The sequence below is a fragment of the Mustela erminea genome, chromosome 16, assembly GCF_009829155.1.
Source record: "Mustela erminea isolate mMusErm1 chromosome 16, mMusErm1.Pri, whole genome shotgun sequence".
In the NCBI taxonomy this organism is placed as follows: Eukaryota; Metazoa; Chordata; class Mammalia; order Carnivora; family Mustelidae; genus Mustela; species Mustela erminea.
Window position 1 is genome coordinate 4,171,517 of NC_045629.1, and position 26,882 is coordinate 4,198,398.

At 35.5% G+C, this 26,882-nt stretch overlaps 1 protein-coding gene across 2 annotated transcripts in view; it reads left to right on the forward strand.

Annotated features, from left to right (window-relative positions):
* Window positions 1-26,882, forward strand: part of SNTG1 (syntrophin gamma 1) — a 954,619-nt gene that overhangs the window by 826,139 nt on the left and 101,598 nt on the right. For both annotated transcript variants that reach the window (XM_032316414.1, XM_032316415.1), the window contains 2 exons: window positions 21,189-21,305; window positions 22,416-22,487. In XM_032316414.1, coding sequence (XP_032172305.1) covers window positions 21,189-21,305; window positions 22,416-22,487 — 189 coding nt within the window. The remainder of the gene's footprint in view (window positions 1-21,188; window positions 21,306-22,415; window positions 22,488-26,882) is intronic.

The window sequence follows — 26,882 nt, forward strand, 5'->3', positions numbered from 1 at the left end:
ACATAATTAAAAGCAGACATATGGATTTAGTAGGTGCTGTTGATATTGCTATCTGAGAGCAGAGGAGGCTGGGTGGAATATAAAGATGATTCTATTTGGGAGATATAATCTCTTCTGCCCTAATTCAGGAACATGAGATTAATTCTAAAGTTCTACAGAAATGCTCTGAGATGGGGGTACCACCGAATCGGGATTCCTAGGTAAATATTTTTAAATTCTTATTTTCTTGTCTTCTGTAGGCATTTTTTGATTGCTGTGGTTCTGAAAACATCTGTTACTCACAGGTGCTTTTAGTTGTAACATGTAAACTTCCACTAATAAGCTGTGTGCATGTGTATACACACGTGCACAGACACACACACATCAAGGTTAGAAAAACAGTCTTTTTGGTGTAGAAACGCAACTGATTGTTATGTTGATTTTGCATCAGTGACTGTTAAATTCACTGAATTCTGTGTTCCTCTATACAGCTGTATATAAACTTCTAGCAAATCCATATATTGAATTGCATTTATTCTATTTTCATTTGCAGATACCAATTTTATTATTTTGTAATTTCCAGTTACCTCTCATAATTGTTGAACTAATGATTTAATTTCAAATACACTGAGCATAGCAATTTTAAGTTCTGGGTCTGATACCATCAAATTCTGAATCTCTAATGTGCATTTCCCCTATTGCTTATTTTACCTCCTAGTTTTCTAAACTGTATTTATTTTTGTCTCCTTTTACAGCTCCTAAATATTGGTTTAAAAGCAGATATTGTATGTAAACACTATAGACATTTGAAGTTCTACCTAAAGTTATCTTCCTCTAGAGAGGATTTACTTTTATTTCTGGCAAAATAAAATTAAAAAGATGTAATTTATCTTATCTCAATCAGGACTGAGTGTTTATGAACTAGGCTCTAGTCTTTATGGTCATTTGTTTTTACTCTTATGTTGCTGTATTCTGCTGACTTCTTTTCTTGGAAGGCCAAAATCCAAGATGTGCTGCTTTAACCTTTGACTCTGGGGAAACTTAGTATGTTGGCCCCTCAGCAGTTGGTTCACAATAGACAAAGGCCGGGGGGAAATGGCAACTGAAGGTGACTCACATCCCTGAGTTTTCCTTTTCACTAAAAGATGGGCTGCTTAGGTCTTTGTGCTATGGTAACATGGCAATATTTTCTAAAATGCTTTTATCCTCCTTTTAAAAATTTTGCTTATTTTATTCCAGTGGTTCCAGGAAGTAGAATTGATTTTAAACAAGCTTTCTATTTGGAAATACCTGTTAATCAAGAATCCATATTTTTTTTCCTCTCTTTCAAGTACTAGAATACTTTCATCATGGTTTCTTCTACTATAAGTAATAAGCCCTGTTCTCAATAAAGAATTACCAGCTGTTGGGTCTACTCCCTGACTCAGAGATAAATATGTCCAGAGTTGAGATGGCTTTCACATCAGATAAAGAGTTTGTTAACACATAGAATGCTGGGCCCCAACCCTAAGATTTCTGATTCAGGAGATCTGGGATGACATGAGAATTTGCATTTCTAACAAGTTCCCAGATGATACTGGTGATGATGGAATAAGGGCCACTCTAACACAGGGAGATCAGATGAGCATATAATCCATCTTCACTTTGGTTGAGAAGTTGGAGGCAAATCTGGGAACCTATGTTAATGAATATAAAAGATTTAGTGTGCTATAATTATTTTGCTACAAAAATATACCATTTGCCTCGTTATTATTCATAATGACTATGTTGTTATCTACTATATTATATCTTCTTAAATACCTTCCTTTCCATTTACCCCCCTAAAAAGTTGGGGATGCATTTTTTTTTTTTTTAATTTGACAGAGAGAGATCACAAGTAGGCAGAGAGGCAGGCAGAGGGAGAGGAGGATTTAGGCTCCCCACAGAGCAGAGAGCCTGATGCGGGGCTCAATCTCAGGACTCTGGGATCATGACCTGAGCTGAAGGCAGAGGCTTTAACCCGCTGAGCCACCCAGGCGCCCCGGGGATACATGTTTTAACATTAAATAGTACAAATGGCAATTTAATTAAACAAAGTTGAGTTTATTCAAGAATATCAGGGAAATTACAATTTGGGACAAGCAAAGGATGGCAAATCATAAGCAAGTCCCTTAACACAAAAAGAAGGATAGCTTTTATTAGGAGCCAGAGGAAACTGGGGAGGTATGTGTTAAATAAGGTTACTTGGAGGAGAGTGAGAGTTTGAGGTTGTGGTTGTTACTGAAACATGGAAATCCTCTCTTCTTACTGGTCATACGGATTGAGATGAGTGGTATGTGCATGAGAGCTCTCCTTTCATGGTTTCCTAACTCCATTTTAAATGAGGTTTCTTTTATTGTTTTTTTTATTTCCTCCTTTTGATTCTGATATTTTTTTTTTCTTCTGATATATATATATATTTTTTTTTTTCTGAAGACATCAAAGCATCAAGTAGTCCATTTTGGTTGATATATTTCTGTCTATATTTGTCCTCAGTGCTGGGAAGAACCTTTCCCAGGAGTCATGCCCCATGTCAGAAAAAGGGAATATAAGTAGTGACCAGAAATCATAGAGCCACATTTGAGTAACAGGAGAGATAGAAGGACAGGATCTCAGGCATTTCCCCCTCTTAAATTCATATCTTGTCGAGGTTATATGCATTGGAGATCATCTCAAAGCCCTGTGCTAATATTATTTTGTTTTAGTCATCATTTTCACAGCCCTCAGAATTGGTAAGAAAGACAGTTAACTCAAAAAGTGGTTCATGGGTACCGTGACTGTATTTCTCATTATCCCCAAAGCAGTTGACAGTCTCTCTTGGTCCCACATCTATGACCAAACCTTCTAGCACTGACTTGGAAATTCCAGGTTGGCTGGTTAAAGGTCACATTCCTTTTGAAGCCAAGTGGCTTGCTTAGAGATTTTATGTAACTAGATAGAGTTTTAACCACTCCAGAAATGTTAATTCAGGTGCAGCAAGTGATGTTGGCCACAACATAGAAACCTTATTGTTTGGCTGAAAGATAATCAAAGATAATCTAATAATCTAAAAAACTCTGGACAGAAAGCCTAAGGATCTTTGTGAGGCAGCTATTGTCTTAGAAGATTCTGTAATATCTTTAAGAATTAAGGAGAGATTTCTGATCATATTCTCATTTACATTTACTCTTAATCAAGGAAGTGCAGTCACAAAGGAAGTGAATCCTAAATCACAAAAGCCTCTTGGTAATTCCTTTCTAACTTAGTGATCTCAATCCAGGGAAGTCAACCAGTGAAGTGTCTTTGTTGGTGGAAAGTTAGGGTTATAGATAACTAAGAGACATTGCCTGGCTATGCACCAGCTATCTAGGCATTTATAGTTCCAAGGACAATGCTAAATAAAGTAGGAAAGACATTAGTTTGAAGCCAATGACCAAAAAAAGGATTTGTGAGACATCTTTTATGCAAAAAGATAGTTTTATTAAAGCACAGAGACAGGACCCATAGGCAGAAAGAGCTGCAGTGGGGTCTGCTGCCTCCTGACAGCTCATGGGAGAAGAATGAGGCACAAGCAAGTCAGTCATAAGAGAATGGGAATAGGGCCCAACAGTAGAAAAGACTGTCATGCCGAGTAACTCCTTCATCTCATATTTATTAGAAAATGAGTAACAACCAACAAAAAAGCTGGAGTAGATTACACATTGACCATGAGTCTCACTGATTCATAAGAAGGTGGCAAAACGTGTCTGGTCATGTGGTTCATGACCTAGAGTGAGCAAGCTTAAATCAAAGGGTTGTCTGACTAACTGCTAGTGCTCTCTGGGGAAGGGGAGAGAATGGAAAAATGAAGCAGGCGGCTCCGCCCTGAGCGAGTCAAGCATCCCCAGCTGCTCAGCTTCAAGGACATGCATCGTCCTCTACCCCAGAGGCTTGTTGTCAGTACATATTTTTCTTTTTTCTTTTTTTTAAAGATTTTATTTATTTTATTTGACAGAGAGAGAGATCACAAGTAGGCAGAGAGGCAGGCAGAGACAGAGGGGGAAGCAGGCTCCCTGCTGAGCAGAGAGCCCAATGTGGGGCTTGATCCCAGGACCTCTGGCTCCATCCCAGGACACTGAGATCATGACCTGAGCCGAAGGCAGCGGCTTAATCCACTGAGCCACCAGGTGCCCCAGTACATATTTTTCTTAAGGCTATATCTAAGCATGCTTGGTAACTAGTATAATTTCTCATAAGTTGTATTTTTTTTTAAGATTTTATTTATTTATTTGACAGAGAGAGATCACAAGTAGACAGAGAGGCAGGCAGAGAGAGAGAGAGGAGGAAGCAGGTTCCCTGCTGAGCAGAGAGCCCGATGCAGGACTCGATCCCAGGACCCTGAGATCACGACCCGAGCCGAAGGCAGCGGCTTAACCCACTGAGCCACCCAGGTGCCCTCATAAGTTTTATTTTAAGCAGTACAGTGTTCTGAGGAATGGTTATAGGGGTCATGTGCAGAGATAGTCTAAGTCTCTAAGAAATTTGGGAAGCAAGGTTTCAGGACCTCCAGGGGGCTAGCTATTGGGAAAAAGTAATTTATTACCATCTAATAAAACCTTAGTCCTGAGACCTTGTAGAGGTAGGCACGTGAGCCATATGCTTGGGGATGGTTGCCAACACGTATTTGGGGGGCTTAGAAATAAAGGAAATTTCTAAAAGATTTTTTATATGTTAAATAATGCTCTTTTTAAGACCACTTTTCTGGAACCATGTAAAGAAATTACCAGGTCACTTTTCTCCAAGGGGCTTTATTTGCTCTGAAAAGTCAATCTTAGATCTTTAAAACTGTCTGGTCATATCTGAATACAGCCACATCTCTCTCAAATATGATATTCCAAAGCTTTGGCAATGTGACTAATGTTTCAATTGTGTTCTCTTACAAGAATAATATATTCTTATTGAACTTTTATAAATAACTATTTAATAAATAAGAATACTCACTGTAAGTTTCTGATTCTGGAAGGAACAGGTGGAGAAAAAGAAGTGTTTTACCTTTGTTCATAAAGAGATGTCAAATAAAATTGTAGTGTAAGAGAAAATTTTAAAAAAGTTTCCTAAAATCTGGGAAAAAACTAATTAAAGAACCAAATATGCTTTAAACATGAGGTCATAAAAATTATAATCATCTTCTTCAGTTAATTCAGCCCAGCCTTATTGATTCTTTTTCTACTTAAATCCAGTTTTTCACTAGATGTGGAAATTTTTACCTAGTTAAGTTTTATGATTTTAAAATTACCTGAAAATACTATTTGTCAAAAGCCATTTCCTTGAATCTTCTTAAAGATGAAATACTTTCACAGGAGTACTTTTTGTGAAAGCATCAGAATAAAACAGTAACTGTCTATAAATGACAAAAGACTTGAGAGTGGCGTGGTTAAAGATCTAATGAGAATTCACTGCAATACAACTGACAAGGAAATTTGGTTATCTTTGTGAAATACATTTTAAGATAGTAGCTACAATGACAAGAGTTCTTATTACATTAGGACATAGCAAACTTCAGGAATTTCTTTTAATTACTGGGACACTTGTATTAATAACATATATTCACACAAATGTAGTCAAAAAAGGCTTAGAATCACCTATTTGCTTAACATGTTAAGTTACTATACCAAATAAGCCTAATTAGTTTCGCATCTCCCTTTTTATAAGGCAAGAGAACAAATCCTTTGAGATGGCCCAGGGACCCTCTGGGTGGTGGTGGTGGGGGGGGGAGGTGGTGGTTACTTGAAGGTGTGAAAGACTTGAGAATTTGATTTGGGTGAAGTTTGTCAAAAATAGCAAAAGGTTTGCATACTTGGTCCAATAGGAGTAGGTCACTGTGAAACAATACTTAGTTATCTGTTTAGCCAAAGTGACAATTAAACACTTCACAAGCAAATAAAGAAAGTTAAATAGTTGTAAAAAGCCTTAGCTTTTTTAGTATTGAAAAGACTCAGGTTTTTTTTTTTTTTTTTCCCTGCATGTAATCAAAGAACTGATAATCAAAGACCTGACCTTGTTTTTCTAGGGAAATTGCATTAAAGATTAAGAAAAACATTTTTTACAATATTTTATTGAGAGCAGACCAATAATCTAAGAAAACTTTATTCTTTAAAGAATAAATGGAGAAAAACCAAATTCTAATTTGGTTAGCCAGTGTACTTTTATTAATTTTTTTTTAAATTTTAATTCCAGTATAGTTAACATACAATGTTATATGAGTCTCAGGTTTACAATATACTGATTTAACAATACTATAGATCATCTTCAGTGCTCACCTATTTCACCCATTCCCCTACCTCCCCTCTGATATGCTTAATTTTAAACAAGTACTCTCAGTTAAAGTTTTTTTTTTTAAGAAGTTTTTTTCTTTTTTTTTGTAAGATTTTTTTTTATTATTATTATTTATTTGACAGAGAGATCACAGGTAGGCAGAGAGGCAGGCAGAGAGAGACAGGAGGAGGAGGCAGGCTCCCTGCTGAGCAGAGAGCCCGATGCGGGACTCGATCCCAGGACCCTGAGATCATGACCTGAGCCGAAGGCAGAGGCTTTAACCACTGAGCCACCCAGGCGCCCCTAAAGTTATTTTTTAATAAGATTTCTTTACATGAAATAAGTATTGCTCCAGAATACATGGTTCTAAAAGATATATGTGTGTGTGTGTGTGTGTAAAATAAAAATATTATTTTTATATAAATTTATATATATATATGTATATAAATATTCCATACAAGAAAAAGAGAATACACATTTTCTCCAAGTACACATAGAAGAATCCCCTGGTTAAATCACATAAAAAGAGATATAACAAATGTTACAAATTTAAGAAGACTGAAATCATACAAGTACATTTTCCAACTACAGTGGTGTAAAACTAAAGATCAACAATATTAAACAAAGCTAGAAAATATACACTGTAAATGTTAAATATTTAATATGTAAATATTAAACAACACATAGTGCACAAGCAATGGACCAAATAAATCAAATGGCGAATCAAAATATGTCTTGAAACAAAAGAAAAACACAATATTCCAAAACCTAGGGGATGCAGCAGAAGCAGACATTAGTGAAGTTTATGTTATAAATGCTTGTATTAAGAAAAATATTTCAAATAAAGAACTTAACATGACACCCCAAGGAACTAGAAAAAGAAAAAGTTTAGCTGAAACTTAGTAGAGGAAGAAAATAACAAAGAAAAATCAGAAATAAATAAAAAAGGCCATAATAAATAATAATATAATATTGAAATTAATGACCAGTTTTTCAAAATAAAACAAAAACAAAACTGGCAATGTTTCAACTACATTAAGAAAAAAAAATGAGAGAGAGAGAGAAAGAGGACTCAACCAAATTGAAAAGTGGAAGAGAGGGCGCCTGGGTGGCTCAGTGGGTTAAGCCGCTGCCTTCGGCTCAGGTCATGATCTCAGGGTCCTGGGATCGAGTCCTGCATCGGGCTCTCTGCTCAGCAGGTGAAATGCCAATAGAGTATTACTCCCACCTTAAAAGACCACCAGAGACATGAGTCAAAGCCAATCAGCAAGGGTCGTTTATTGCAGGTTCGAACCTGGACCTCTGCGCCGCTCGTTGCCGATAACGCCGAGAGGTCCAGAGCTGGGTTGGTGCAGGGTTTTTATAGACAGGTACAAACAAGTTTCGGGTGGGGCTGAGCTGTTTGAACAGGCATACTTGGCGTCAGTGAATTGGGTAGGGGACCCCCGCGCGAAAGCAGACAAAGCAATCTTACAGAAGCAGAACTGGCCGGTTAGCCCAGGCATGCGGAAAAAAGCACTATCAGGATATTGAAGGCCTGGTTACTATCAAGTAAAGACAATTGGAGGCTCCTGGTGGAATGTTACATTCCTGCTATCAAGCATCCTTGTTAATGAGATTTAGGTTTAGAAGAAATTTAACTCTATTTACTTTTCCTTCTACCTCCGCCTCCTTCGGTTTTTTATGGAGGGGAGGGTGACATTAGTGCTTGAGGAACTGAGTTCTGTGTCCCTGGAAATTGGGCTATTGATAAGGTAACTTCTTTGTTGTAAATCTCAAGGACATTTGCAAACCAAGGGAGACTCCTGTCTTGCAGGATTGTGATCTCAGCAAGTTAACCATTTATCATTTTATGGCAGTCAGGGGTGCCTGAGGAATGCCACACATATGGAGGGGAGCGGGTAAAGGGGGCGGTGCAAGGCCCCAGCTTTTGCTTTGTCCTCTGCCAGCCTCCTGCTCCTTCACAGGGAGCCTGCTTCCTCCTCTCTCTCTCTCTGCCTCTCTACTTGTGATCTCTCTCTGTCAAGTAAATAAAATAAAAATCTTAAAAAAAAAAAAAAAAAGAAAAGTGGAAGAGAAAACAATATGACAGATAATAGAAGAAACACATAGTATGATAACAGATTACTATGGAGAACTATATATTAACCAATGAGATAAGATAACTTAGGGGAAAAAAACAAATAATTCCTAAAAACGCACAAGTTAATGTTTCCCCACTTCCTCACTTTCAATCTCAAGGGATCTTTTAGGTTGAAAATGAGTTTCTTATAAGCAGCATATAGATGGTCTTGTTTTCTTAATCCATTCTGACACCCTATGTCTTTTGATTGGAGCATTTAGTCCATTTACATTCAAAGTAATTATTGATAGATATGTATTTAGTGCCACTTTATTACTGGTTTCATCATTGTTTCTCGAGTTTTCTTTGTTCTTTTTGCGTCTTCTTTGTCACTTTTGGTCTCTCTTTTCCACTCAAAGATACCCCTTTACTATTTCTTATGGGGCTGGTTTAATGGTCATAAATTCCTTTAGTCTTTATCTGGGAAACTCTTTATCTCTCCTATTCAGAATGGTAGCTTTGCTGGATAGAGTATTGTTGGTGGCAAATTTTCCCATTCTTCACCTTGAATATATTTTTTCCACTCCCTCCTGGCTTGTCAGGATTGTGTTGAGAAATCCCCATCTAGCCTATGGATTTTCCCTTGTAAGTTAAGTGCTTCTTTTGTCTTGCAGCTTTTAAGATTTTTTTCTTAAAAGAAAAAAATTGGCCATTTATTTTGCCAATTTAATTACAATATGTCTTATGATGTTGGCCTGCTTTTTTGTTCCCCCCATGAGAGTTCTGTGTGTCTCTTGGATCTATGTATTTCTATTTCCTTCCCAAGATTAGGGACATTTTCTGCTATTATTTTTTTAAATAAAGTTTTTACCCCCTTTTCTCTCCCTTTTTCTGAAACTCCCATAATATGAATTCTGTTATATTTGATGGAGTCACTGACTTCCCTCAGTCTATTCCTGTGTTGCACAATTGTTCTTTGTCTCTTTTGTCCGGCTTTATTATTTTCCATTACTTTGTCTACGATGCCACTAATTCATTCTTCTCCTTTTTCCAGCCTGTTGTTTGTTCCATCAAGCCCGATTTCTATCTCATTTATTGCATTCTTCATCTCTGATTGATTCTTTTTTAACTCATTTATCTCTATAGTGGGGTCTCCCTGAAGTCCTCTATTCTTTTCTCAAACCCAGTGAGTATCCTTATGATTGTTGCTTTCAATCCTCCATCCAGCATGTTACTTATATTTATTCCAGTTAGATCTCTGACTATGGCCTTATCTTATTGTTTCATTTGGGATAGATTCCTCCATCTTGTCATTTTATCTAAGTCTGTGCCTTCTTCTCTGTGTTAGAAAAGCCAGTTATGTCCTGAAAGCAATGGCCTTATGAAAAAAGAGTTCATATAGTACTCAGGACCTATTGCTTCAGTGAGTGTCTCCAGTGTGTGGAGCTCTGTTGTTGTGTTTTGGCTGCTCTATCCTTCAGGCCAGTTGTCTGCAGAGGCTCTCCTTGCCTGCTGTGCTCAGTATTTGGTTCCTGGACTAAATGTGGTGAGTTAACTAGGCATGCTCTGGTCTGCTTGTGAAATGAGACCTGACAACCTAACCATGAGAATTAATGCCCTGCAGAAGTCTCTGGTTGAGAGATGTGATGGGGGCAGAGACTTGTGCTGATCTTCTGTGGGAGGGGTCCACCATGCTGGGACAGAGTCAAGCTTGACTTAGAAGAGCAGTCTAGCCAGAGCATAGGGGGTGGGGTTTTTGTAGGCAAGTTAGGCAGACTTGTTGTAACTGTGCTGCCTCCTGCTGGTGGCTCTGTGTTTATGCTGAGTGGCAAGGTAGGGAAATGCCCCTGGCCAGCTCCCCTTTTTCCAGAGAGGTGTATATGAGAATGTTTCCTCCTTTGGACTATCTCTAAGAAAAGTAAATAATCACCCTGCTGTGTGACCCAGGTATTCTTCAGATCACTGTTTCCATGCTGTCTGTTTCCTGGGTTGTTTGTCAGTCTTCTCTCCAGGAGTAGGGAATGCCCTCAGGTATCAGCCGAACCCACTGACCTTTAAAATTATAGACTTTAAACCACACTGGATGCAAGAACTCATGAAATTCAGTCCCTTTTGTTTTCTAAGCCAATGATTTTGGGAAACATTCTCCTTGTGCATTCCTCTGTGTGTTCCTCTCTCTTTTGCCACTTTCTGAGATTGTGCTTCCTTCCCTTTGTAGCAGTCACAATCGGTTTTTTCCCTAAACCTCATCTTTGCACCTCCTACCTTCTTTGATGTGGCCTCCTCTTTCTCTTTAGTTGTGGAATTTATTCTGTCAGCCTTCAAGCTGATTTCTAGGGTATTTAAGAGGATTTAATTGTTACCTAGTTGTGTTCATGGGATGAGACAAGCCTAGGGTCCTCTTACTCTGCCACCATCTTGGGGTTAATTGGCACCAGGTTACTTTTGATACTAAAACTCATTTTAAAATAAGTTTATTTTAGTTTTAGCGAGTTGGACCACATATTAAGATTCTTCAAAGATTCCTTTTCCACAAACACTCTACAACTTTCTTTTTTTTACATTCATATTTTATCATACTTTCCCCCTCTTTAAATAACCAACCTCAATTTAGCACAAAATTTCTTTCTTTTCTTTCAGCAAGAAAGTATTTCCATCCCTCATACTTTCTTTTACCAAAAGCACACATCCTAGTTTTCTTGTTGTAAAGATGCTTTCCTTGTTATTTATGGTAGCTTTAATCACATAAATTAATCAGAATTCTCAACTCTTAGGAAACTTCACTAAGAAATAAACAATTGTGAGCTATTTTTTACATTAGCATTCTGTGAAAGTATAAATGCTTTCTATGATTTCTGGAAACATATACCTTTTTTAATAGAAAATTTCTCAGCATAGCATAAAACATGTTTATTGATAGACTCAAATATCCTTAGTTCCTCTATAAAAGGAAACCAAAAGTGGATAGGCCTGTGCTTGGTAATTTATGTTTCACTATTTTATCCTATTTGAAATTATCTGAGTAGTCAATGAATTTAACTTATTACTTTACTTAGCAAAACTTTAAGGTTTCAGGTTACCCCAAAGAGTAACTACTTAAAAAGTTCACCTAAAAATATTTTATCCTACTTATATCTATTTAATTTACTTTCATTAGCAATTATGTTTAGATTACCCACAAAAATTTTATGAGAAATTAGAAAAAGTCAGCCTTTATTTCAAGGTATTTTTATTGTTGACAAATATTTTGACAGAAATAACAGAATCCAACAGTACATTAAAAGGATTATTCACCATGACCAAGTGGTATTATTCCTGGGCTACAAGGTTGGTTCAACATCCACAAATCAATGTGATACAACCCAATAATAAAAGAAAGAACAAGAACCAGATGATACTCTCAATAGATGTTGAAAAAGCATTTGACAAAGTATAGCAATCTTTCTTGATCAAAACTCTTCAAAGTGTAGAGATACAGGGTACATACCTCAATATCATCAAAGCCATCTATGAAAAACCTACAGCAAATATGATTCTCAATGGGAAAAAAAAAACTAAGAGCTTTCCCCCTAAGGTCAGGAACATGACAGGGATGTCCACTATCACCACTGCTGTTCAATATACTACTGCAAGTCCTAGCCTTGGCAATCAGACAACAAAAAGAAATAAAATACATCTGAATTGGCAAAAAAGAAGTAAAACTCTCACTTTTTGCAGATGATATGATACTTTATGTGTACAGCCCAAGAGACTCTACTCCAAATCTCCTAGAACTCATACAGGAATTCAGTAAAGTGTCAGGATATAAAATCAATGCACAGAAATCACTTGCATTTCTATACACCAACAGCAAGACAGAAGAAAGAGAAATTTAGGGGTTGATCCCATTTGTAATTGCTCCCAAAACCAAAAGATACTTGGAATAAACCTAACCAAAGAGGCAAAGAATCTGTACTCAGAGAACTATAAAGTACTTATGAAAGAAATTGAGGAAGACACAAAGAAATGGAAAAATGTTCCATGCTCATGGATTAGAAGAACAAATATTGTGAAAATGTCTACGCTACCTAAAAAAATCTACACATTATTTGCAATCCCTATTTTGATATGGTATCAAAATACCATTCTTTTTTTTTTTCAAAGAAATGGAACAAACAATCCTAAAATTTATATGGAACCAGAAAAGATCCCAAATAGCCAGAGGAATGTTGAAAAAGAAAGCCAAAGTTGGTGGCATTGCAATTCCAGACTTCAAGCTCTAGTACAAAGCTGTAATCATCCAGACAGTATGGTACTGGCACAAAAACAGACACATAGATCAATGGAACAGAATAAAGAGCCCAGAAAGCGACCCTCAATTCTATGGTCAACTAATTTTTGACAAAGCAGGAAAGAACGTCCAATGGAAAAAAGACAGTCTCTTCAACAAATGGTGTTGGGAAAATTGAACAGCCACATGCCAAAGAATGAAACTGGACCATTTCCTTACACCACACACAAAAATATACTCAAAAGGGATGAAGGACCTCAATGTGAGAAAGGAATCCATCAAAATCCTTGAGCAGAACACAGGCAGCCATCTCTTTGACTTCAGCCACAGCAACTTCTTCCTAGAAACATTGCCAAAGGCAAGGGAAGCAAGGGCAAAAATGAACTATTGGGACTTTACCAAGATCAAAAGCTTTTGCACAGCAAAGGAAACAGTCAACAAAACCAAAAGATAGCTGACAGAATAGGAGAAGATATTCTCAAATGACATATCAGATAAAGGACTAGTATCTAAAATCTTTAAAGAATTTAGTAAAAACACACAAAGAACAAAGAATCTGATTAAGAAATGGGCAGAGGATATGAACAGACATTTCTGCAAAGAGGACATCCAGATGGCCAACAGACATATGAAAAAGTGCTCCAGGTCACTTGGCATCAGGGAAATACAAATCAAAACCACAGTAAGATACCACCTCACACCAGTCAGAATGACTAAAAGTAAAAAGTCAGGAAACGACAGATGTTGGTGAGGAGGAGGAAAAATGGAAGCCCTCCTACATGGTTGGTGAGAATGCAAGATGGTGCAGCCACACAGGAAAACAGCATGAAGGTTCCTCAAAATGTAGAAAATAGAGCTACTATATGACCCAGCAATTGCATTACTGGGTATTTACCCTAAAGATACAAATGTAGGGATCCAAAGGGGATCCATTCAGGTGCACATGACTGTTTACAACAGCAATGTCCACAGTAGCCAAACTGTGGAAAGAACCTAGATGTCCACAACAGATGAATGGATAAAGAAGAATTGGATAAATGGATAAAGAAGAAAAATTGAATTTCACTGTATACATCTATATCTATATCTATATAAAGATACTATATATAGTATATAGAATATAATAATGAAATACTATGCAGTCATCAAAAGAAATAAAGTCTTGCCATTTGCAATGATGCGAATGGAAGTAGAGAGTATTATACTGAGCCAATTAAGTCAGTCAGAGAATGATGATTATAATATGATTTCTCTGATATGCGGAATTCGAGAGGCAGGGCAGGGGGGTTGGGGAATATGAAAGAAAAAAATGAAACAAAATGGGATTGGGAGGGAGACAAACCATAAGAGACTCTTTATCTCACAAAATAAACTGAGGGTTGCTGTGAGGTGGGGGTCTAGGGCAAGGGTGGTTGGGTTATGGACATTGGCGAGGGTATGTGCTATGGTGAGTGCTGTGAAATGTGTAAGCCTGATGACTCACAGACCTGTACCCCTGGGGCTAATACATTATATATTAATAAAAATGATTTTTAAAAAATAACATAACCTTATTTGATTAGTAAGCCTAGGTGGAACTGCATGTCTGCAGTGTATTTAATTAATGTTGGTACTCTGAAGACATACTTATGTTAACTAAAACAAATTTAAATTAGCTTCTATTGCCAAAGATTGTCTCAAATCATGTGAACCTGAAAAACATTTGGGTTAGTTTCTACTAAGTTTGAGACTTTTATGAATAATTAATTCATGTAAGTGCTTATTTGTTTAAATCAATTTAATAGAGATCTTTTACAAATTAATTTTAATAATATGAACCAGAGGTAGAAAATAACACACATCTGCACTGACACATTAAACATGCACACAGATATGAGCAGAGACCTTACAGCTTCCATTTTACTAGTTATAATACAAGTTGTTTCTAGGTTGTTTTTCTGGTAAATGAAGCTGCCTGTTTCAATGGCTAAAACTAAGTGGGTTTTTTTTCAGGTTTTTATTTAAATTCTAGTTAGTTAACATATATGTTAAAATTGGTTTCAAGTATAAATTTAATGATTCATCACTTACATATAACACCCAATGATCATTACAAGAGTCCTCCTTAATATCCATCCCTCAGCACATCTCCCACTCATTTCCCCTCAATCAACCCTCAGTGTATTCTCTATCTTTAAAAGTCTCTTATGGTGTGCTTCCCTCTCTTTTTTCCCCTCACCCCATGTTCATCTGTTTTGTTTCTTAAATTCTTCATATGAGTGAAATCATATGGTATTTGTCTTTTCTTGTCTGACATATTTCACTCAGCACAATACACTCTAGTTCCATCCACCACAAATGGTAAGATTTAATTCTTTTTGGTGACTGAGTAATATCTCCCTGTGTGTGTGTGTGTGTGTGTGTGTGTGTGTGTGTGTGTGTGTGTATACATATCACATCTTCCTTATCCACTTATTAAGCAATGGATGTTTGGGCTATTTCCATAATTTGGCTATTGCTGCAATGCTGCTATAAACATCTAAAATAAGTTTAAGTGATCTTTTTTTCTTTTGTTTCTTTACTGATAAGAATGACCTTTCTGAAGTTTGTACTTTAACATGAATATCTCAGGCACAGAGAAGAATGCAAGTTATAAATCTTTTAAGGTAAACAGGGAAAGTTTGGAGATTGAAATGAAGGAACTGGTGAACTTCGAACTGCTTCTAGAGTTATATTTCTAGTTTTCCAAACATTTTAAAGATAAGGACCGTTGATTTCAAATCCTCAAAGAACTAGGTTGCAACTTAATTAGCAATATAAATTAATCCGCCCACCCAACTACATCATCTTCAAGTTGTTTAAGGGAGAAAGCCTAAAAAGAATTCCTATCAGGCTCTGAATATGAGCTATGGTCCCAGAGTTAGTCAGATTGGTGGTCTCCCATCTTATATTCCTTTCATCTAATCTCAGGAGGTAATCCTCTTACAAAAAATTTGAGGATAATCTCTGGCTAGTTTCTTTCTTTCTTTCTTTCTTTCTTTTTTTCAAGATTTATTGATTTATTTATTTTAAAGAGAAAATGAGAGGAGAGTGTGTGCGTGCATGGGGGGTGGGGAGAGGGGTAGGGGGAGAGGAAGAGACCATCTTTTTTTTTTTTTTTAAGATTTTACTTATTTATTTGAGAGAGAGAGAGATCACAAGTAGGCAGAGAGGCAGGCAGAGAGAGAGGGGAAAATAGGCTCCCCACCAACCAGAGAGCCCGATGTGGGGCTCAATCTCAGGACCCTGAGATCATGGTCTGGGCCAAAGGCAGAGGCTTAACCCACTGAGCCACCCAGGCGCCCCATGGGAAAAAACTCTCATGCTTTGCTGGTGAGAATGAAAAATTGTATAACCACTTTGGAAGATAGTTTTGTGGTTTCTTACAAAACTAAGTATACTTTTGTCATATGTTTCAACAATCACACTTATTGGTATATACCTAAATGAGTTTAAAGCATGCCCAGACAAAAACTTGCACACTGATATTTTTAGCACTTTGTTCATAATTGCCAAAACTTGAAAGCAACCATTATGGCTATCTATAAGTGAATGGATAATAAATTAGTATATCCAAGAATGGAGTAGCACTCAGCACTAAAAAGAAACAATCTATGAAACCATGAAAGGACATAGAAAAACCATAAATGTATATTAAAAAAATGAAGAAAATCAGTCAAAAAGGCTACATAGTCTATGATCCTAAGATATAACATTCTAGAAAAGCTAAAATTATATAGACAGTTAAAAAAAAAATCAATGGTTTCTAAGGCTTGGAGGGGAGGGATGAATCAGCAGAGCACAGAGGATTTTAAAGGCAGTGAAATGATTCTGTATGTTACTGTAATGATGGATACATGTAATTATACATTTGTTAAACCTATAGAATATGCAACACCAAGAGTGAACCATAATGTAAATTATGGACTCTGGGTGATAATGATGTATCAATGTGAGTTCATCAATTACAACAATGTATCACTCTGCGGAGGGGGATGTTGATAGTGGGAGAGACACACAGGCAGTATATGTATGGGGCAAGAAGTCTATGGGGAAATCTCTACCTTCCACTCAATTACATTAAACTGCTCTAAAAAATTGAAGTTTATTTAAAAGAGGCAAAATAATAACATAGACTAAAATAAAATTTAAAGTAACAAATAAAATGCTGCTATGCAGTGCAGGCTTTAAATATCAGTTGTGTTTTCAGATAATTACACATGTCATTTAAAATAAGCAAGTTTATACAAATCAAAACCACAGAGAGATATTACCTTAACACCTGTTAGAATGGCTATCATCAAAAAGATAAGAGATAAAAAGAGTGGAGATGTGGAGAAAAGGCAAAAATTTTCCACTTTTAGTGGGAATGTTAACTTGTGCTGCCAACTGTGGAAAACAGTATGGAGCTTCCTGAAAAAAATTAGTAATAGGTCTACCATATGATCTAGCAATCCCTCTCTTGACTATATACCCAAAGGAAAGGGAAACTGGGCCTCAAAGATATATTTTCTCTTCCATTTTCATTGTAGTATTATTGACAATAGCCAAGATATGGAAACAGATATACATCAACAAATGAATGGATAAAGGAATTATCTGTTAATTGAAATAAGCCAGACAGGGAAAAGGGAAGTGAGATATCTTTCATATTAATCCTTGAGAAAGGAGGAAATCCTGTTGTTTGTGACAACAGGGATGTATCTTGAAGGCATCATGTCAATTGAAATAAGCCAAACAGAGAAAGACAAATATTCCGTAACGTTACCAATATGTGGAATAGAAAAAAAAAAAATTAAACTCAGAAGTAGAGAGTAGAAAAGTGGTTGCCAGGGGCTGGAGAAAATGAGAGGTTCGTATAAATGTATAAACTTTCACCTATAAGATGAATAAAGTCTGAGGATATGGTATAATAACATAACTGAAATTTGCTAAGAGTAGAACTTAAATGTTTTTAATCTATATAAATAAAATACATACATATGTAGGTATGGTTGATGGATGTGTTAGCTAGATATAATCCTTTCATAATATATGTGTTTATTAAATCATCAAAATGTACAATTTTAAATATCTTATAATTTCATTTGTCCATTTATACTTCAATAAAGCTGAAAAATAGTTAAGCTTCTGAAATATTTATCTTAAAATTATACATTTTGGAAGTCCTCTTGTCATTTCATATGCAAGAGAAACCATTTCCTTTTAATTATCCTTATTTCTAAAATATACCACTTGAAATACTCTTATGTCTATATGGCCCATTTGGTTTTTAATACTTTTTTAAGATTAAATGATAGTTTTTTTAAAAGAATTATCATTTGCTGTGACATGCGTGGGAAGAATTTACTAAAAATGGCTTGATCTCCTCAAACATATAATTATTTCACAAGAGTCCTGATAATGATGAATACCAAAGTGTGTCTTTTGACATCTCTGCACAATTGAGAAGAACCTCTTTTCCTTGTTTTAGACCAAAAGAAGATAAGAGCAATCGTTGGCCTGGAGAACAAACATGAAGAAATATCCCAAACAGATCTGATAATCCCATTTTTATTAGTTATATCATCAATGCATCCCCAAAGCTACTCACTCAGTTCAAAATAATAAAATTGTATTCAATGATATTACTTGAAAAATATAGTATTTTGTTCTTAATATTTCAGCTTCCAGGAAATTATAGAGGAGGAGGCAATGAACTGAAATTTCACAATGTTAAAGAAACTTAAATATTTCCTTCTTATAATTATGTATACCACTCAATTCTTTTTTCTCTTGCCAATACAAGGGAGTCTTAAACATAAACTACAAGTTTTATCAAATTGAGTTAAAATGAAAGATTCTGACCTAATTGTGAAGTGATACAATGACTAAATCATTTGTAATAACTAAAATTTCATTTCTTTCCAGTGGCCCAAGAATGACTGCAATTTAACCATATTTGTCAAAATACTTTTATTCCCATAAAACTAACAAAGCTCTATTATATGAGATTGTTATTAAAATATTATTAAAAACACACATTGCATGCTATTATAAACAGGGTTTTACAAAACATAATGCATGTAAAGAAAATTCATAAAACACAGAAGTGCTTCTTGATTATTCAAAAGCCACACCCCTACACAGCTATAATCCAGGTCAAGAAAAGTAGTTTGCTAGTAACTCACACTTTTTCCCCATGCTGCTTCTCCCCAATCACAACTGGTTTGCTGTCTTCTAAAGTAACCATTATTCTGACAATAGTGGTAGTAATTGTCTTGCTTTATGACAACAGTTTTTTCCCCAACCAGATATGCATTCCAAAACAAGTTTATTTGAATCAAATTATATATGTTTGTGTGTATTTATTATTCCATATCTACTTCTTTCAATTAGCATTATGTTCTGTGAGATTCATTTATGTTTTTCCATTTAACTATAATTTACTAATTTTCCTTGCTGTATACTATTGCTTTATTATGCCACAATTTACTGCTATTTTTAATGTATAAAATATTTTTAGGGTACTCATTTTAATACCTTGAACTATCTGGTACATAGTAGGAACTAGGAAGAATAATGCTATATGAGTAGTCTTTTTTTTTTTTTTTCAGGATTTTGTTTATTATTTGACAGAGAGAGAGCGAGTACCAGCAGAGGGAAGGACAGAGGGAGAAGCAGACTCCACTGAGCAGGGAGCCCAGCATGGGGCTTGATCCTAGGACCCTGGGATCAACACCTGAGCCAAACGCAGATGCTTAACTGACTGAGCCACCCAGGCACCCTGCTACATGAATATTCTTATACATGTGCTTCAGTGCATATGTATACACATTTGTGTTGAGTTGATATTGGAAGTGAAGAATCAAACTCTTACCAGTTTTATATGAGCTTTTGCATTGTTACATGTCCTCATGAAAGTTTGTCACTTCCTGTCTTTTAAATTGTAACCAGTTTGGGAGATATACACACGAAATGCATAATGTTTTAAAATTGCATTTCTTGTGGTTTATGGTTTTAGGGCCCACATTTAAGTTTTTAATTCATTTTGAGTTGAGTTGAGTTAATTCATTTCTGTATATGGTGAGATAAGGATCCAATTTCATTTATCTGAATGTGATTATCCAGTTTTCCCAATCCATTTATTCAAGTGAATATCCATTCCTCATTGCTCATTCTTGCATCTTTGTCAAAGATCAGTTAACCTTGAATGCACAGATTTATTTCTGGGCTCTCACTTCTGTTTCATTCTACATATCTCCTTTAAGGCCCATATCTTATGTTTTGGTTACTATTACTTTGTAATATTTTTTGAAATCAGAAAGTGCAATGCTTCTAGATTTGTTCTTCTTGCTCAATATTGCTTTGGCTACTCAGGGTCTTTTGTGGTACCATATGAATTTTAAGATAATTTTTCTATTTCTATAAGGCATGCCATTGGGATTTTGATAGGAATGGTATTGCATCCCTAGGTCAATTTGGATATTATTATTTTTAAAAGTAATTCTTCTAACCCGGGAACATGGGAAGTCTATTTATCTGTGTTTTATTTCTCTCTGCAAGTGAACTGGTTGTTTTGAATTAGCCACTAGCCTAGACTTGACTAAACTTTGTCCAGGAGGTAGTTCAGCTCTGGTTGATCCCACATACCTTGGGTATGCTTTTCTCATAGTAATGGCAGAAGCACAAGATACTAAGCCCAGCTCTACTTGTGTCATGTGCATTAATACCCCATTAGTCATAACAGATCTCCAAACAACAATAAGAACAAAAGTCTAAGAACAAAAGTCTAAGAGCAACCACAAAATCAAAGTAGGTTACTTGAGGTAGAAAATAAATCCTCCCAGATATTTCTATCACATAGAGTTATAGTAAGAGATAAATGACATATGAATATATTGTCAGGAATATAAAACTCATCGAATTAATGCTTATGTATATATTTGAGCTTCACGACAATCAAATGATTGAAAGAGGAGTGTCTTATCTCAGATAATTTCATTTTGGAAATTGACCCACCAATATTTAAGGTCTAGAGACAAAAGTGCTACTGTCATTGACATTTAATATATGAATAATATTTGAATAAACTATATTCATATTAGATTTGTGATTAAAACAAGAAAAGTTATCATCTCATCCTGTCAGTTAGAGGGGAGGTGTAGTATGCCACAACAGTGGTAGTGACACAAGGTACTTGTCTTTGACTCATCTCCTTTACCCACTTAAATATTTTATCCTGGGAGCACATCCTCATAGTAAAATGCCACTAATTGGGAAACTGATAGGATAAGTCAATAAATTTTATTACAAAGAAACATTTTTATAGTAGAATTGGTGGAGAGTGGGAAATATAATTTATGCCAAATTGGATCACAAGACAAGCAAACACTTGATAAATGCTGATGGAAACAAACTCTTAGGAGTGGTTTACATTCACTTATACTTATATCTGTCTAATGTACTTTTTCATCTATTACTTTGATAATTTTATGAGAGAATTAAAATATTCAAGGTATGAAAAGTATATATCTGTAATGAGACTTTTCTTTTACTTACTGTTAATCATGTTCAATTTTCTTGTAGATAGTCTACATGGGCTGGTGTGAAGCACGGGAGCAAGACCCTTTGCAAGACCGTGTGTACTCACCAACATTTCTAGCCCTGAGGGGATCATGTCTTTACAAGTTTTTGGCACCTCCAGTAAGTGTCTTCATCCAGTGTTTTTTTATCCATATTATCATTACAGAATGACATCAAGTTAATAATAGTAAATACCATATTACTGACATATTTTAAAAATAAAATACAGAAAAAAATGGAAAACAGTCCAAATGTTCTGAAAATATCTTCCTAAAAATATATGTTCTAGCATTAAATACTTACTTTATAACCCTGAAAGGCATTTCTGCCCAGGAATTTATGACCTTCAAAACATGTTTGTCTATGTGATACAGGTCTATCTAAATTAAAAAAAAATAGCATTTTGATATCCTATTTTCTAGTCATTGGTCTTTGTATTAAATATGTATGGGTACCTATGGACCTAAGGTCTTTCTTCTGGAGACATGTACCTTACACAGTAGTAGATTCTCCATAAATATTTATTGAATATAAATATCAAATGCCAGACCACTCACTTACTAGTTTGAAATTACATAGGGTTTTGGAAATATCAAGTCTGACCTGTTGCTATTTTGTAGGACTATGTCTACACAAAGTTCAAAGGACCCAGAAGGCTGGAAAAAAGCCATTAATATTTATATATTTTACTATATTCCTACTATGAAAAATTTCTTATGACTAGACAAATACATGTTTTAAACATAAAAAAGTGAAATGACTTCACTGTGGTGTTTGGTGTCTTCACAATGTTATAAGACCTTCACAACCTGAAATAACTTCCCGATATAAATGATGTCTTTTTAAAAAATTAAAGCCAGCATTGACAACTAGTATTCTACTTTGTATGTAACTGGTGGCAAAATTACTATGTGTGTGGAATATAAAAACTTAGTATTTATATGTAGATAATATACACATTATTTAAAATATGTAAGTACATTGAGCAAATGAAGATTGTTACATAGAACATAAAACACTTGCTGACAAAGGAAGAGAAATGGTGATAAACTTAGAAGAGAGGAAACCAAAATACCACACATGGACCTCTATAAAAATAGCTCCACAACTGATATATATAGTACATATGGGAAAGTTTCTTTGGGTACCATAATATATAAGTAAAATAAAGAGGGAAATCAGGGTTACCTTTCTAAAACAAATGACATAAAAGTTTCTCATCTTTTAAAGGTGACAACATGGGACTGGACCCGAGCAGAGAAAACATTTTCAGTTTATGAGATTATGTGCAAGATTCTCAAGGTATGAACAATAAATAGGTAGTGAAAATTTTCATGGCTTTTCCTTAGCAATGGTTCTGTGCTCATAAGTAGTTCATGAAAACAAATGATGCAAGGACATAAAAGATAAAGATAAAAGAAAAATATATATAACAAATAGAATGCAGAGAAGTATATAAGCACCCTCATATCAGTTTAAGTAATTACTAAGAAGATTCTGTAGTCTCTCTGTCTAGCTAGAGGAACAGAAAGCTTAGTTCATTGAAGGAGAAATTCAACTGAAAATAGTATTAATTTAAACTTCAATTATTACCATATTTGTTTTGTTTTGTTTGTTTTTCTTTTTTTTTAAGTAAAACAGGAAAAAAGTCTTAGGGAAGACTTGAATTAGAAAATGCAGAAAATATGAAGGCATGTGCAAAGAAAGATCATTTTTTTTTTAAATCTCAGAGTTAGGTTACCCCTTTTTTTTTAAGTGTCAGAGTTAGGTACTTCTGAGTACACCAAAGAATATATAATTGTCATAAATCAATTAAAGTTCCAGCAATACACGAGATAATTGGAATGGGAAGTCATTGAGAATTCTGTAAAATTCTAAATGGCTTCTGTAGCCATTTTTAAGATGCAAACTGGGAATAATTTACAAAACCTAAATAATAATCTGCATTTGGTTTTTACTCTGAGGTCTATAGGCTTGGAAGATGATAATTAAATCCTTGTTAAGGTTGACCTTGTTTGTGTAGCCAAGAAGAACTAAGTTCCCTGCATTTTATGTTGATTATTTTCTTCTAGTTAAAGATTCAGTAGAAAATGCTGGAATATTTACAACATAAATGAAATGTATCAAAAGTATCTGAAGACTGAGAAACAAAAAAATATTATTACCTCAGAAATGTTCATAATTTTTCTTCCCTACAAAATAATCCTAGATTAAAGCTAACATTCATAGTAGCACAAGAGCTAAATAAAAATAAAGGTTATCGTTTGCTGATTACTGTGTATGGCTCTGGTTCTATTTGGGGGTAGATGGAGGAGGACAACTCTGACATACTTGAGTCAATTTTTAGTAAAGAAGGCCCCGGCAACTCCTAAATATGTAGGAGTGTCTGAAGAAAAGGAGAGCAGGCCCAACTCCAGTTTTTTAAATAAATACCAAAACAGCTAATGGAATTATAATTTAATCTAATTGAATGAGATTCTAATTTAAATTTTTAGCCAAAAAACTGGTGGAATTCAGAAGAAAGAATTAAAGAGAGAGAGGGAAGAAGAAAGGAAGTGGGGGAGGGGGAGAGGGAGGAGAGAGGAAAGAAAGGGAGAAAGAAAAGATCAAGGAAAAAAAACCCAAAACTCAGTACTCTAACAAGTCAGTTTTATCAATTCCTAGTCTTACACTAATGTAACCTTTTCATAGTAGAATCCAGGATGCATTTCTATATTCTTATTTAGATTTAAATTATTTCCTAATCATTTTCCAAGTAGCTATATGGTCTTTACAAGCCTCTCTTAAATTAAAAAAAAAAAAAGGCAGATTGAGCATTTAAAAATAATTCAGTTTATAGTATTACTTGAAATAAGGACAGTTTTAAAGGAGAGAATAAGAATTATGTGTGGCTCCATGTAACCACTCACTACTTCATTTCTCTATTTTTTTTTTACAATGTTAGGATTATATGGTTTGTGATCTTTTCTTTTATAAAAATGTGGAGTTTTTTTTATGTCAATATACTTAAAAAAAAAAAAAAAAAACCTTGACCTTTTGGTAGATGTAATGTATCCCATCCTTTGGCCGTATTTATTTACCCATTTAGGTGCTTTCTCATTTGTTCCATCAGACATCACAACAATGACTAATTTATATAATAGTTAGTGGTTGAATATTTGACATACACCAGGTAATCTGCTAAGTGCTTATTATATGGCTGGGGGAACAAAAAGCAGAAAAACTCCCTTCTTTCACTGAGCTTACATATCAGTAGGGTGGCAGACATAACATTAAGTTAACATGAAGGCACACACACAAAAAGTCGATAGCAAAGAATTGATGTTTCCCTACAGACTTTTATGTAACTTTCTAGTTATTTCTTTTAATCTAAATTCTGAGTTTAGCAAATCCTGGGTGGAAAATATTTCAACATATTCAAGATGTTAGGTTTAGGTATCTAAATTCCTTCCTAGAAAAGTCATACCAATTTATACCGCCATTTCAAATATCTACAAGTGCCCGTGCATTTGCTCTCTGCCCAAATTAAAATCAAAGAGCACTTCTCATTTATCTTTTCCTATATAATTTCCTATTAGCTCATTAGTTGCTTTGGGAAAATTTGTTACGTATGTTAGTGAGGCCTGGAGATAAATATTTTTAGATGCTCAATAGAAATAACTTTACTCTTACTTGTGGTATGTAAATAAGAAAGCTCTCCTACCATTAATCAATACAACACTAATTTTCTGTGCTTCATGAATTTACATTTGGCACACTAAATTGTCTGCTGAGGATTCTTTTTCCCAAATGGAAATGTGATATAGCACAAGAATAGAGGAGTGAACATAAGACTCAGTGTTAAATGGATACTTTTCCTGCATTCGGATCAGTGCCTGGAGGATGATTGGTTTAGCGCATCCAGACTCAGAGATTTGGGTCTGGGAAGCAATTCTGAAGGGGGTCTTCTGTAACCCAGCCATCTACTGCCATGAGGGAACAGTCCTGTGCAGATGTATGGATTGTAGACTTCAGTCTCCAGAAAGGTATCTCTTGGATAAGGCAAATTTAAAGGCAAGTTTAATGATCTGGACAACAGAACATCTGCCCTGGTACCATTAATAGAGAAATCTCTCTCCCTCTCTTCTGATAAGAAGCTATACCAGTACTTAGAAAAATGAAGTAATAATAGTTACCCCTTATATATAGCTAATACATAAGTGCCAGGTATTGTTCTCAGTTTCTTGAAATAATAATTTACTTAAACTTTACAACACCACTATGAAGCAATTATTTTTCCCATTTCACATAAATGGAAATGAAGGCAAAGAGAGTTTAAGTAAATAGCTCAAGGTCACAATAGCTAGTAAATGCCAGAAGGAAGGATCTGAATCTTTCAGTCTGTCTTAGAAATCTGTGCTCTTAAATATACTATATTACCTCTTTCTCTTTCAGGAAAAGCATTGATAAATTAGAAAGAAATGAAAATGAGAAAGCCAGCCAGGTGATGAGAGAACAGAATTTTCAGAACAAGACTCTTGACAAAAAATGACAACTCTGTTACTAAATACATTACCCTTTGCAAATATAGTAGGCACTTTGACCTTCAATTTCTTCTGTTCAGTGGAGCTAACAAAGCATGGGGTGCTGTAATGGTTGGCAATTCATTAATCGATATGTGAATGTATTTTTATGAATTAATTCATACTACAAATATTCATGAAGTACTCTCTATGTCCCAAGCACCTAACTAGGTATCAGGGATCCCTTGCATCTGGAGAGGAGAGCTGAGCTCCCAAAAAGCCTAGATGACCAAGGAATTTAGAAGGGCCATTTTGGAGGAGGCCTTAAATAAACTTGAAAGATAAATGATTATTAAAGGGTTCAGATGATGTCTTTTAGTTAGGGTTGGAGTTTGGTGAGTGGGAGAAGTGGGCATTGTGCATATAGGAAGTAATGGGTAAACTTTTCCAGGTGTACAAAGAAAGATGTGTCATTTAAACAACTAAGAAACATTCCGTATGTCTGTAATTTGGGTATGGAAGCTAATGCTGCTGCTTGCGTGGGGAGGGGAAGCTGTTAAAAGTCAATAAAAAGGAATATAAAACTTATCTGAAGAACAAAGGAGCCCCCTAAGAATTTCAAGCCTGAGAAGTGACTGAGTTTGCCATCTTCAAAATAGTCTTCTAACTGTACCATGAAACAGGATGGGAGGGATCGGGTGGACGGATGCTCCCAAGCTGCCACCAAGATTCTGGGATAGAGACGACCCATTCCAACAAGACATGGGCAGTGGGCTGGAAAGGTGCAGGGTCAGAAGAGGGGCAGAGGAGAAGACTGCACGGAGGCCTGCAGTGGTAATTACCCTCATGACAGACACAGGCCTGTAAGGCCTGTCCTCTCTTAACTGCTCTGGTTTATCTGACTCTTGGGGCAAAAGGAGTGCCTGAGTTCTCACTCTAAGACCACAGTGTAGCTGAATGCAGCTGGAAAAAACTCACCATGTGTTGAGTTCTGAGCTTGCACCTCAAGAAAGCCATTAATTCTGTCTCACAGAATTCTGTCCTCTTGTCTAATCTGCCAAAACCTAGGTTAAACCTTCTCCCTTTCCTCCAAAGTTAATAAATATTTCTCCTTCTTAATCTTAATTGATAGTCCTCTTTCCTACTTATAGAGGCTGTCAGCTTTGTAAATCCCCCAGCAGCCCAGTTCTAGAGA